Here is a 12,435-nt window from a genome sequence, read left to right on the forward strand (position 1 = left end):
AATGTATACTTGCTGTCTGAAGATATGCCTAAGTTTTAGAAGGATTCCTAGATTCCTTATCATCATCATCATCTAAAGTATTATATTGACCTTTTCAAGTCTTTTTAGAGTCATTTTCCTCAGAAGATACTATTTAAGAAAAACAACAGAAAGTCTTTTAAGGTCATTCAGATGAGCTTATATAAACATTATTGCCATTTGTGCTTTGTGGAAGTGAACAGTTTTCCGTCATTAGAGGAGGTATACTTGCAGATTCACTAGGATGTTTTTTAACCTAGCTTACTGGAACTTACCGGCAAAATGTGTTGCTAGCCTCCGTGTTTTTGTGCTTTCCTAACCTGCAGAAAAGTTTATTTGGTTTGAGGGTCTGATGAAAATCATGCTGTTTTGGCCCTGTTTTGCTGGCCCTCTCTTGTCAGCATTTTAGGTATATGAAATTTAAATTGTTTGCAAATGTAAGCAGACTAACATGTCCTTTACTTTAGAATTAAATGTTTAGAAAAAAGTGGAAGTCGTCTATATTGACAGCAAATAAAAGGTTCTGTATGTTATGTATGGCAATTTATGGAAACTGGAAATTTTTTTCTTTGCTCATCTCTCCAAGAAGACCCTCCCTTTAATAGGAAATTCATTTCATAAAGCTATACAATCACTCATATCATGCAAATTGCTTTTTACTATATATATGTAATTCTTCCATGGCTCAGAGTCCAAACACAGGCCAACTTTCAAAAAATCCAGTTGTGACTCTACTGATTCTAATAACAGGTTTCTGGAGGCCACTTTGTGTGATTGTAGGTAATAATTACTTTAGCTTATTCGGAAGGCCATTGGACTACTTTCCTTCAGTATTTCATTGAACTGCAGGAATGTAATTCTCTGATTTCAGGAATGGGGTTCTTTATCCTTTTGCACAGATCATCCTTCCTCTGAGTCTCTTTTTTACAAACCCCAATCAACACAGTTATTTTTATATTCTGAATTCACAGCCTTTAAAGTGTTTATAAAGTTAGTTTATTGTGTTGGAGGAGAAGCATTTGTACTCTCAACAAATGGTAGCAGATGATGCCTTAAAAAAGAAGGAAAAAGTAGTGCCCATTTCATCTGCATTGCCTTGGATATTGTATTACCTAGTTTCTTGGTTTACTTAAGGACTCCTTCAGTTTCTGCTTTGGGTACTGAAATCCTATTCAGAGGTCTATGTAACTAGTGTGAGATTTTGACTTCACTCAGACTCTGCAATAGTTTGTAAAGCTGAGTCCACTGGTAGTGACCTGAATTTTCAGACTTCCAAGTCTGATGAATAAATTTTGGTAGTGTTTCCTATGCAGAAAATCAAATAAAAATAATTCCTTTTGTTTTTTAAATGTATATTTTTGGCTATGTAAACCTTCTCTTGGTGTGTAGTATTGAAATAAGGATAAGCAAAAACATACGAGAAATTAACCGTAAAAGAAAGATGTTGCCTCTAACTTCTATATGTGTCTGTGTGCTCAGTATGGAAGCTAGTCGGTAATGTCTGTTTGGAGTCTTTCTTTTGGGTATTATATTTAAGGTAATCTTGTAGCATTGCTGGTACTCTAAATATTTACCCTTTAATATAATCAGTAAGTGCACAACTGCCTCCTTGACCAGGCATCCTGCAGCCACACCGAGTTCGCTCACCAGAAACTGTCTAGCTATTCAAAAAGCAACTCTACTCACAGCGTTCAGCAAATCTTGTGAGCTGCACAAGGGAATCATTTACTGCAAATTGATTTTTTTTCCATCATCTCTTTGGATGAATTCTGCTAGGCGAGGAAGCTGATGAAATCCCTGGAGGCAGCTGAATTCTTGTTCCCTGTGCTAGGCTGTAACCTATCCTGATTACAATTAATCCATGATTGAAAAGCAATTGGCAAAAACCTTTCTGAGATTGCATGTAATGTGCTGATATATTCCCTGAATTAACATGGAATTGAATATCAGATTCCATTTTTTATAAAAATGCAGTGGAGTGACTAACAGTGATCTGAGAGTAATTTTGGAAATTTCCCATGATATTTATCTGCAGCACGTAGAATGAAAGTCAATTATAGTTGTTACAAAGCAGTCAGAGAGCTTTTCATAGTGCTCCCTGATGATGTTTGCCTGCAGCATATACAGCTCTGAAATCTTCACGCAGGGAAGAGATCGTTGGCTTTGGAGAGAACTTCCATGCATTCTTCCGCACTCAGGCACTGTTAGATTTGGCTGTGTGTAATGAAAAAAACTAAAGGATTTGTCTTCAGTAAACTAGGGAAACAGCATTATAAATCCATACCAACAGTGTTGCAATGTTATCAAGCAAAGTATGTATAATTCAAATATTTTTATCATAACATTTTATGCATGAGTTTCTTGTAGTTTAGTCATGTTTCGTATGTCTTAGCAAACAGAGAAATTTGTAACTTTCCATGTTGGATAATATCCTGTTCATAAAATGGAAATTCTCAAATCAGCATTGTTTCAAAAAATTAAATGGAAAACTTGTGTCCTGGTTTCTGTTGTCTTCTATGACATCTGGTTGCAAACACTCATCAAAATGTGAATGCCATTAACTTGCGTTTTTCTCTTACGCATAGTTAATCAGTTAATCTTCAGCTTGTTGGTATGTTTTCAGTGTTGTTGACATCTAATCAGAATAGCTAGAGTTCACTTAAAATTCAATATTTTAGCCTATTTCATTTAACACGCATTCACTCTTCCAAATCCTTGAGTATCTCCCTATATGATAGTTAGGGCTCTCAGGTTTTTTTCTGGATTGCACATTCAGAGAAGAGAGAGTCCATGTACTTGACAAGTGAATCAGAATAAGCTTGTCTGGGATCCAGCTAATATATATAATTACAAATGAAAAGTTCAGTACTCTTCAAGTACCCCCAGGCAGAACAGGTAATGGAAGAGGCAAAGTAGCAAGGTTATCTTAATTTTGATACTTTCTTTAGAAGAAGTCATCGGAGAAAACCAGCAATGGATGATTACATAATGAACCAAGGTCTGTCCCTGTCTTGTTTTCTCAATGTCTTAAAATACAAGGAGCATGAGTTGGGCACTCTGTATACAACTTTTTTATCCTGAAACATCAGTCTCTTTTATGAATTGTTAATTCAGAGAAATCACTTGGCTTTTAAAAAAAATTATCTGTGTGTATTTTACTATAATTTTGGCTTTATTTAAATCTCCTTTAATATAAAAATAATTTTAAAAGAAAAATAGCTTAAATTCAGACATCCATTGAAAATCGTAATTTCCTTTCCAACAGATTGGTTTTAATGAACAACATTTTCTGGAATGGTTGGGGTGGGGGGGTGAAAGCATTGCTCAAAATACCTCTTAAGGTAGTCAAAATTCCTTCTTGCAAGACTGTATAGCTCTGTGCAGCTCTTCCACTACCTCAGAAAAAAGTCTAGTGGCAGTCAAAATAAATGAATTCTCTACTTTTAGGTTGTATGGATGATACTAGGTCACAATAGGGGCTGATCTTTCCATTTTCAAAATTTTATCTATGTTGCAATCGTGGGTATCCTGACTGTGGCCTCTTATGACGCTGCAGGCAGCTGTTGAGTGCAACACAGTTTTGTTCTCACATGTAAGTGAGGAGTTTCCCATTTAAATGTGGGTGAAGGTGTATGCCTGGAGTAATGATGTTGCAAAGGCATACATGAGATCCCAGATAGAAGAACTCATCTTTGCATTCCCAAACCTAGACATAATTGCCATAGACATAAAAATTGATACAGTATAAAAGACAAATTCTTCAGTTGCTTTTTTAAAAAAACATAATTTATCCTAAATTAAGTTATATAAATACTTATGGATAAGTATGGTATGGATACTTACAGATATATATCTTTTACGTTTACAGATTTTTTTTTTCTTCAAATGTGCTTGCCTTTGTTTTGATTTTTTTGTCTCAAACTTTTCTGTTTGTTGACCTTTTCACTTTCACGGTTTTTTTATTTCTCAGGAGTAAAATATATCGCTTTTAGCACTGTGTTACAATGAAGAGACTGTACAGGAGCTCAGTAAGACTTCCTGAGACTGTGACCTTTTTTAAATACTAAAAGGTTTACTTCTGGAGATAACTGTGCTAACCTAATTAAATTAGTGCACAAAGACTGCAATGGATTAATTTTGACAGCTTCAAGCTTTAAAAAAATAGTGCTTTATAACTATTGTGACTTTAATTTTAGTGTAAATATTTACATGTTTTCCTTTCCTCTAAAAAAAAAAAAAAGAAGACAAAAAAGAAAAAAGAGGTTTTTTTAATAACGTTATACATAATGGTAAACTGCTTTATCAAATAGGTGTTAATGTTATTCAGTTCATGTTTACTGAATGGGTAAGGAGACTTATAAATTGAAGATAATAAAATGAAAACAAATTTAATATTCATCAAGTATTATTTGACCATAGTCACCACGGGACTTATAACAGCAATGTTAGGTAAAAATCACTGCTATAAAAAAGACAAATGTCTGTTATTTGTATGGTGATAACAACTATGTGTTCCTAAAGCAGCTGTTTTTCACTTTCTGTAGTGACCTTGCTTTAAATCATCAGTATATTTGATAAGAAAATATATTACATTAGAAAGCTTTTAAGCTCAAACCTTTTGAGAGTATGAGAAAAATCATCTGTATCTCAAAGACAGACTGGCACACTACCTGGAAATTTTCTTTGGTTAACCATAATAAAATAACAAAAAATGTTTTAAATAAGGAAAATCCAATATAAATCTTACATATTATAAACAGAATTTAAAAGACTTTGTTGTCACTGCTGAAGTCCTAATACTTTTGTGAAATTTTCTTTTGAACTTGTTTTATTATATCTATGGTTTATTTCTAAATATGGTATATAAGCTTCTTGATTTTTGCTTTGTTTTGTTTGATTTCTTTTCTGGAACTGCTTCAGTGAAATAATTTACAGGAAGGTGGATATTTCTGGCTGTAAAATGTGAGATTAGAGAGCATCCCATCACAGTGGCGTAACTGTGAAGAACAACAGAGCTCTCCTGCTGTAGAGCAAACCAACAGAACAGGATATGTGATAAATGAGAGCTAGTCATCATGGATCGTGGCTTCTGTGCAATGCCTTCTTATTTCAGGATTGGCCTGTCTTTTTCTATTTCATGTATAATGTTTCCTTTCCTTGGTATTTGGAATTTGGGAAAAAGAATAAAAGTTGTGATAATAAAACATTCTAAAGCCAACATAAACCGTACTCAACTACTGCAGGCATTTCCCACTCTGAAGTTAGACAAGGGCATTGGAAGATTCAACTGGTGGAGGATGAAACCACATCTATTCAGGCTATCAGTATACTGCTGAATTTCATGCACTTTTATAATTTCATATTTCGAGCAAATCACATGTAGTTATGTTTCATTCTGAATCATTTGAAATTATAAATTAATACTTGATTTCTTTCTGAAAAGCTATTCAACTGTAAGTTATAGTCGTAATGCAATTTTAGGTAAGGGTTAGGTTGTATAGGAGGTATATTGGCTTCTTATAGTTGGTCTTGCTTAGCCTCATAATTGATGATTAAAAAAAAAAAATATATATTTGTAGGTGTCTGTCACTATTAGGATAAAAATGTTAAATTCAAAGTTTACTTTTATTTTTTAGCATGTTTTCCACTTGTTATTGCCTTTGCTCTTTCACAGACCTTTTCTTGCTTTTTCATGTGCCTGTCTTAGAAGTAGTTCCCTAGCCTTAGATTTCTGGGAGGAAAAAAAAGCCTGTGATGCATAATAATTGTATTTCACATTCTGTGCTCTTGAAGAACTCTTTGCAGTGTTACCTATTACCTTCTCATCCACTAATTTATCTTAGCTAAGAAAATAAGCCTTGCCTCTAGTTCAAAAGGTTCAACAAAGCAGAGAATCAGTAGAACATTCTAATTTTGTGCAGCAATCATCCTTCCAAAAAATTAGAAAATTTTTAATTGAAGAAAGACTTACTGGCAAAAAAACCTACAAAAGGGGAAGGGGGCAGGATATCTAAATAGAAAAGCTATTAAGATTTATTAGTGACTTTCAGCATCCTATTTAGATTGAGTTTTGACTAAACTATAAACTTTAATGAAAATAACTGTATGTAAGTATCTTACCTATGAACCTTTGTGAAACTAGAAAGAAAAGGGTCTTTCATGTCAAAGGAGCAGTTGAGTAAGAGTAATGTGAAACATGATTTCTGTGTTCTTGAAATGGAATTTTCTTGTCTGCCTCTCATATATTAGTTGTAAATGTCTTTTAGTATTTTAATATACAAGAATAAATGCTTTTTCCACTTTATGTAGAGAGTGAAAATGAAATGCATGCTTAATGCAGATTGATCTTTCACTAGATTCTAATCTGGTTGAGAGTAATTTTCCTTGATACAGTTATTCATTCCTTTACTCTAAAAACTGTCACTTCACTGAATACTTGCTGAGATTTCTGTTCCTGCTGGAGTCAGTAATAAATGCTGTTTAACTCTAGTGGGTGATGTCTTAGGTTTTAAATATATAGTCTTTTTGAAGCCAGTAGAAGTTGGCTACTACAGATGTTTCTGTTCAAAAGAAATACATAACTTAACTTGAGATCTTGGTAGAAAGAAAGGTAATAACTCAGTTCCAGTAAAACATTTTCAGTTTGATGTCATTAAGATTATTAGTTGTAGGCTTGAGAAAGTATGTAACATACCGGTCCACAGAGACTTTGCTTATGACCGTTATCTTTAAAGTTGTTATCAATGAAAAAAGTGCATGTATAAATTTGCACTGACTGAGTAAATGATACCTTTAAATTGTTTATTCTGGGTTCATTAACAAACAGTTCTGTTTCTGCTTTATTTATGTCTGCAAAACTGCTTATTGATAGATTCATACGTTTGTGTTTTTAAATGGGATTAAGGGGTTAATTACTATAGAAAGAAGTCTAAGTGGTACATTTTAAAGTGTTATATATTTTGAAAAATATATAAGATGGCATTCATTAGTTTTATGGAACAGTCTTCCTCATAACTGGTCAAGTCATGACCGGATTATTTAGATCATCCTGAAGCATAACAACTCTCTGCCCCATCATCATCTATTTCTTCATCTATTTTTCTTTCTGAGGTGTTGAAATGACAGTCTTATATAAAGTTATCTAATGCTTCCATTAAATGATTATGGTTTTATTTCCAGAAGGAAACATTCAGAATATTCAAAATTTCAGACTGAAGCTTTCTATAATTCTTCTTTTTTCTGCTACTTTAGTTGAAATTATTCTACCCTTTCAAGTAATAAACACATATGACAACCTGTGCGTGTCTGTTTCATTGCGGAGTAGCTCAGTGCCTTGGAGAGGGGTGGTGGAATTAGGTAGGTAGAACAAGGATGGGGGAGAAGAGGGAGGCCACATCGTGTTCCCACTGCTTATCCCCCAGAGCAGATGAGCTTGCTCTCTCCCAGTTTTGAAGAGGGCAAGCAAGAGTATCTGTTTCAGTGATTTCTCAGGCAAATAGGTGTTCAAGGGAATAAGAGTAGCGAGGATGAAGATAGCCTGAGGGTAAAGGGAGCAGATGAAGTCAAAGAGAGGCTTTTGAGATAAAAGTAATGTAAAACAGGAGGACGTAGGATCAGACGTTGCATATGATATAGAATAAAGAGCAAGGTCTATGTAATGCCAAGTAAAAGAAAGATTTAATCACTACTATATCCAAAAGCCCAGGATTTTTGAGTTCTAGAATTCCACAACCTACACACCCTATCCACTTCAGTAGTGGAAAGATTTGTAAGACAAAAGAGATCATTTGGTATTTTATTCATATACTTCTTGCCACTATGTCCTGCACAGCTACTGGAAAATTTCCTGAGATCAAATTAGTCACAGCTTACCTCTAATTGTATTTTTGTTATTTCTGAGTGTTAAGTACACACAACTGGAAATGACAACAGTAAAGTGTGTTTTGATTACATAAAGAGCTATATAAACATAAATATTCTGAGAAATCATATTAATATTATTTTGCGTACTGAACTGAAAAGTCACTTGGCAAATAACTTGTTTGTTCCTCTGTTCCACCACCTGAAAAAAGGAGGATGCTACCTTCTCTAAAATGAGGATGTTGAAAACCGTAAATACCTTTTAAATATGTAAGAGGTTTGTAGAGCATTCCAATTAAACAGATGAGTGCACAGAAGATTCATGGAGTAACATTCTCTGAGTTTGTAAGATTTGGATAATGCACTAAAAAAAGAAAAAAAATGTGGCTTAAAGCCCAGTGTAACTCAGCCTATTTGTGAATGAGAAAAAATTACTGCAGAATTATGTTTCAGTACATGCTTCATAGTAGTTTTCTATTTGGGAGAAATAGCTCTGTTCAAGGCTGAGGAGAAGGATTGAGGGATTGATTCTATGAACTCTAGGTGAGAGGGATGAAAAGGATACTTATTTTCTGGTTTTATGATCCAGGGCATTGTCATTCGCTTTATAATGAGTGTACTAAATGTTGCATAGAATTAGTCTTGTTACAAACTGTTATTGTTTCCAACAGATCAAAAACATAATTATAAACATCTATAATAGTTTCAATCATCATCTATGCATTATTGATACATATAACATGTTTATAACCTATTTATTAATAATAATAAATTGTTAATTTATTTAATGTACAAATCTTAGTTACATGATATATAAAATACGTGTAATGGGCAAACCATTTGAATTAATTGACCAAATTCTTCTTTATTTGTATCATATTTGTGCAGCTAGTTTGTTTCATTCCTGTCCCTTTAGCTTTAGAGTGATTTTGAAGCTGACAAATGTTGTCTGTGTTAAATCAGCCAGCAGGTTTTTTTAAGATTACAAAGATTGACTGTGTTATGCCTGACTGATTTGTATTTCAGGCAGTGACTGCGCTGTGTCAGTAATTTTAATACTTATTAACTGCTGGATTAAGATTTGTCTCATTAAACAGCAGTAAACCTAATGTACTAAAGAGTATATAACAGCTAATCACAACACAGTTTTCTGTACGTTGTCATAATCATCAATGTCCCACAAATAGGAGTATTTCTTTGTGTTCATAGTTTCTTTCAAAGGTGTGAATATGTAAGTTTTTGCATATATATAGATAAATATTTTAATTAATACTTTGTCTGGAAAAGTTGCATTAGGTTACATTGCAAACTATAACAGTACCTGTAAAAAGAGAGAATCTTTTCAAGCATGTACAGATCCCCCTTCCAATGTTTTCAATTAGTAATCAGTTCCTCTCTCACCAGAAGCATTACCCACTTGGACACGGATAAACAAAAACAGCATGGCATTTATAAATATCACATATGTAAAGCTTTTTATACAAATGTGAAACAATGAAGGTGTCATGTGTCTAAAATTTGATAAGAAAAGTCCAAGCCAGATTGTGTCCACTTTTATAATTGTTCCTTATATAGCACAGCCACCTAGGGTCTGATTCTTATTAGGTTTTGCAGCTACTTCTACAATACAACTGTCAAACAATATAAGTAGGCTTAAGGAATAACAGCAAAGATGTCAGGGATAAAAGGGCAAGGAGACAGGATGTGTTAAATATAACAGTAAAAATAAAACAAAGATAGATATTGGCCTAAAAACACCCCTAAACTACTACTGTTTCATCTCAGATATATTAGTGGAAGTTAAATGTTTGAATGTTTTCATAGAAGTTTACCCAAGAAAATAATGAATTCAGGTATAGGCTGTACTATTTGGAAATAATTGTGGTGTGATGTCACCTGGTTCTGGCTATCTACCTCATATTCTGCATATTTTATTGAAGTTACAGTGTTAATTTGATTTTAAGTTGATGAGACAAGCCACATGTTTGTAGTCAAGCACATGCTCAATACCTTCCTAAATAGAGCCTTATGTAGGCACCTGAATAGTAACTGAGCCAATTTCTTTGACAAGCTGTGAGATGTGCAGCCAGGAGCTTTTGCTTAAATTAGTTCTTTGTTAGAATTACAATTGACAGGGTTGGGAAAGGTGACATTGATATCTTAAAGGAAGCATAGAGCATGCAGGATTATTATTTACCTGTCCATCAAAGATAAATAAGAAAAAAATAAAGTGATGAAAAGTGATGAAAAGAAAGGCTAGTTTCCTGTGTGATTGGCAAAGAGAATGAGGCATTTTGCTTTAAAAAAGTAGTTCTAGTCAATCCAAGATAGCTTCCCTTTCTTGTCGAGAGTTATGGAGTAAAAAAGAGATGCAGAGTAGCACTTTGGGATGTTGTGCAACCTCTGCCAAAGCTTGGACTGTACCTTCACTATGTGAAATCTAGACCTTTGATTGTGACTTATGATGAGACTTTACTGCAAAGCCACTGATTCTCTGCTGTCACAATAGCTTAGATCTACATTCTGCCAAAAGGTGCTAATCAGGTAGATTGCTTCACAGTACTCTTTTGTTAATGTATGATATTTAGCAATTCTCATAATTCATTAGAAAGTTCAACAAACACTTTGGCAGAATACTTTGGTGCAACAGAGGAAGTCAACAAGCTATTTGATCATTGATAAAAGAGTACAGTCCGGTAGGACACAATATGAATTTTTGTACTCCCACCATTGATTATTGCTGAAGTATGACTAATGAAAGATGGGGTGAAATTATTGTATGTGCTGGTTAATTCAGATTTACTTTTGAGATATATACAATAGATAAATTTTCCATTTCATTCTGTTCTATGCTAGACATTATAATAGAAGTGTGTCTGTGTATATATATATATGTATATTTATCCATATCCAGCTGTGTTTCAGTTACCCAGGAAAAGAGGCTGTAGGTACCCTTTTTATTTTCACAGATTTCAGTGCAGTTAAGAAGGATGGAACAAAACAGAAGCATGTTTGCTATCTGTGGGATAAGTAAGTACATATATGTGACTCCTAATCTAGGAGAAAGACAGGACCTCCTCTTGCTTACTATTTAATTTGCCATGTTATGTGCTTTGATGAGAAGTAAAACCATGTTTCTTTATGTTAGATGTGTCTTTAAATTTAGTTGAAAACTGATTTTTAATGTAATTTAGCTCAGATGATATAAAATATATCTTCAATTTGGCTTTGAAATTTTTTTATACCAGGTGATGGTAACACAGAAGTTATAGTCTCTGCCAGGTGGATTTGTTAAACATAGTTGTTTGAATAGCTCAGTGTTATTCTATTACAAGCTTCTTGAAATAATATTTCTTCTCTTTGACTAAGTAGCATATTTCATATTACTACCACAGTGCATTAAATTTGTGAATTATTTGGAACCCATTTAAGTAATCCATTTGAGATTTAATTACCTTGAATATAACTGAACAAATGTGTTCAAGGCATATGATGAAAATGCAAAGCTAAATTATATTTCTGATATAGAAGGTACCATGATGGATTATTAGTGATCTTGCTGAATTAAGTTTTTTCTCTAACGAATGCAGTTTTTTAAACATTACAATTTGAACTGAAGTTCTGAGTGCTTAATAAAAACAAGGGACAGTTCTGGGTGAAATTATAGCTAATTTTAAGCAGTGTACAAAAATTACAAATTCTGTTGTCCTTGTTCAGGTTTAATTGTTATTGTTATCCATTACTTAGAACAAGAGAGTATCAATATGCGTAAGAGAGGGAAGGATTTTGTGTCTTGTACTATATTTTATTAAAATGCCCTGTAATCTATAGATCCCCATACTTCGAATGAAAATAATCATGAACAGAAAGAACTTTACAATTTGTATATGTACTAAGAATAGAAAAGGTATTCGTAAATGAATTTGTACAGCACGTCTTTGAAGGTCATAGTAGTTTTCCCGCTAAAAAAGTACTTTACTGTGCAATTTTCTATTTTAACAAATATTGGTGCTGTTACAAGGAGGTTTTACAAACTTAAAAGAAAAGAAAAACTTGCATTCCATGAGACATTTGAATTCACATTGGACTACTGACCTAAGCTGGTCTTATAATTCTAAAATTTCTAACTAAAATTTCTCAAAGAATTGACTTAAATTAATTTAGAAAAAGACTTTTTACAACAATATATATGTAAATCTGTACTTTCCTGGTACAAGTGCAGAACAATCTTATATTGATATTGGGTAGAGTAAATAAGCAGTTGATTATTTCAATTTTATTTATGTGAGCCTACTAAGAAAAAAATGCTAGATGGAACTGAGCTGAGCTAAGCTAGGTTGCTTACCTTTTGACCAATCTATTCCTTTTGCTTTAATGACTGCAGACAAATTTCCAAATATTTTCTGGAATTCAAATTATGCTGAAGGACCAAATATTTCACCTTTACTGCTTCAATTTCAACTATTTCAGCATTTAGCCATGTAAGAGAACATCAGCTCTTAAAGATGGCAATAAAATTTTGCATCTTTTGTCACTAGAGGATTCCTTACATACACA

General features: G+C 33.3%; 1 protein-coding gene across 4 annotated transcripts in view; it reads left to right on the forward strand.

Annotated features, from left to right (window-relative positions):
• The window catches only part of GPM6A (glycoprotein M6A), a 129,416-nt gene that overhangs the window by 66,080 nt on the left and 50,901 nt on the right, over positions 1–12,435 (forward strand). Inside the window, exon 2 of one of the 4 annotated variants that reach the window (XM_075149305.1) lies at positions 10,848–10,908. The exons of the other annotated variants lie outside the window; for them this stretch is intronic. Within the exon in view, the coding sequence (XP_075005406.1) occupies positions 10,869–10,908 (40 nt within the window). The 5' untranslated portion in view covers positions 10,848–10,868. The remainder of the gene's footprint in view (positions 1–10,847; positions 10,909–12,435) is intronic. 4 annotated transcript variants of the gene reach the window in all.

The sequence above is a fragment of the Calonectris borealis genome, chromosome 4 (genome assembly GCF_964195595.1).
Source record: "Calonectris borealis chromosome 4, bCalBor7.hap1.2, whole genome shotgun sequence".
Lineage (NCBI taxonomy): Eukaryota > Metazoa > Chordata > Aves > Procellariiformes > Procellariidae > Calonectris > Calonectris borealis.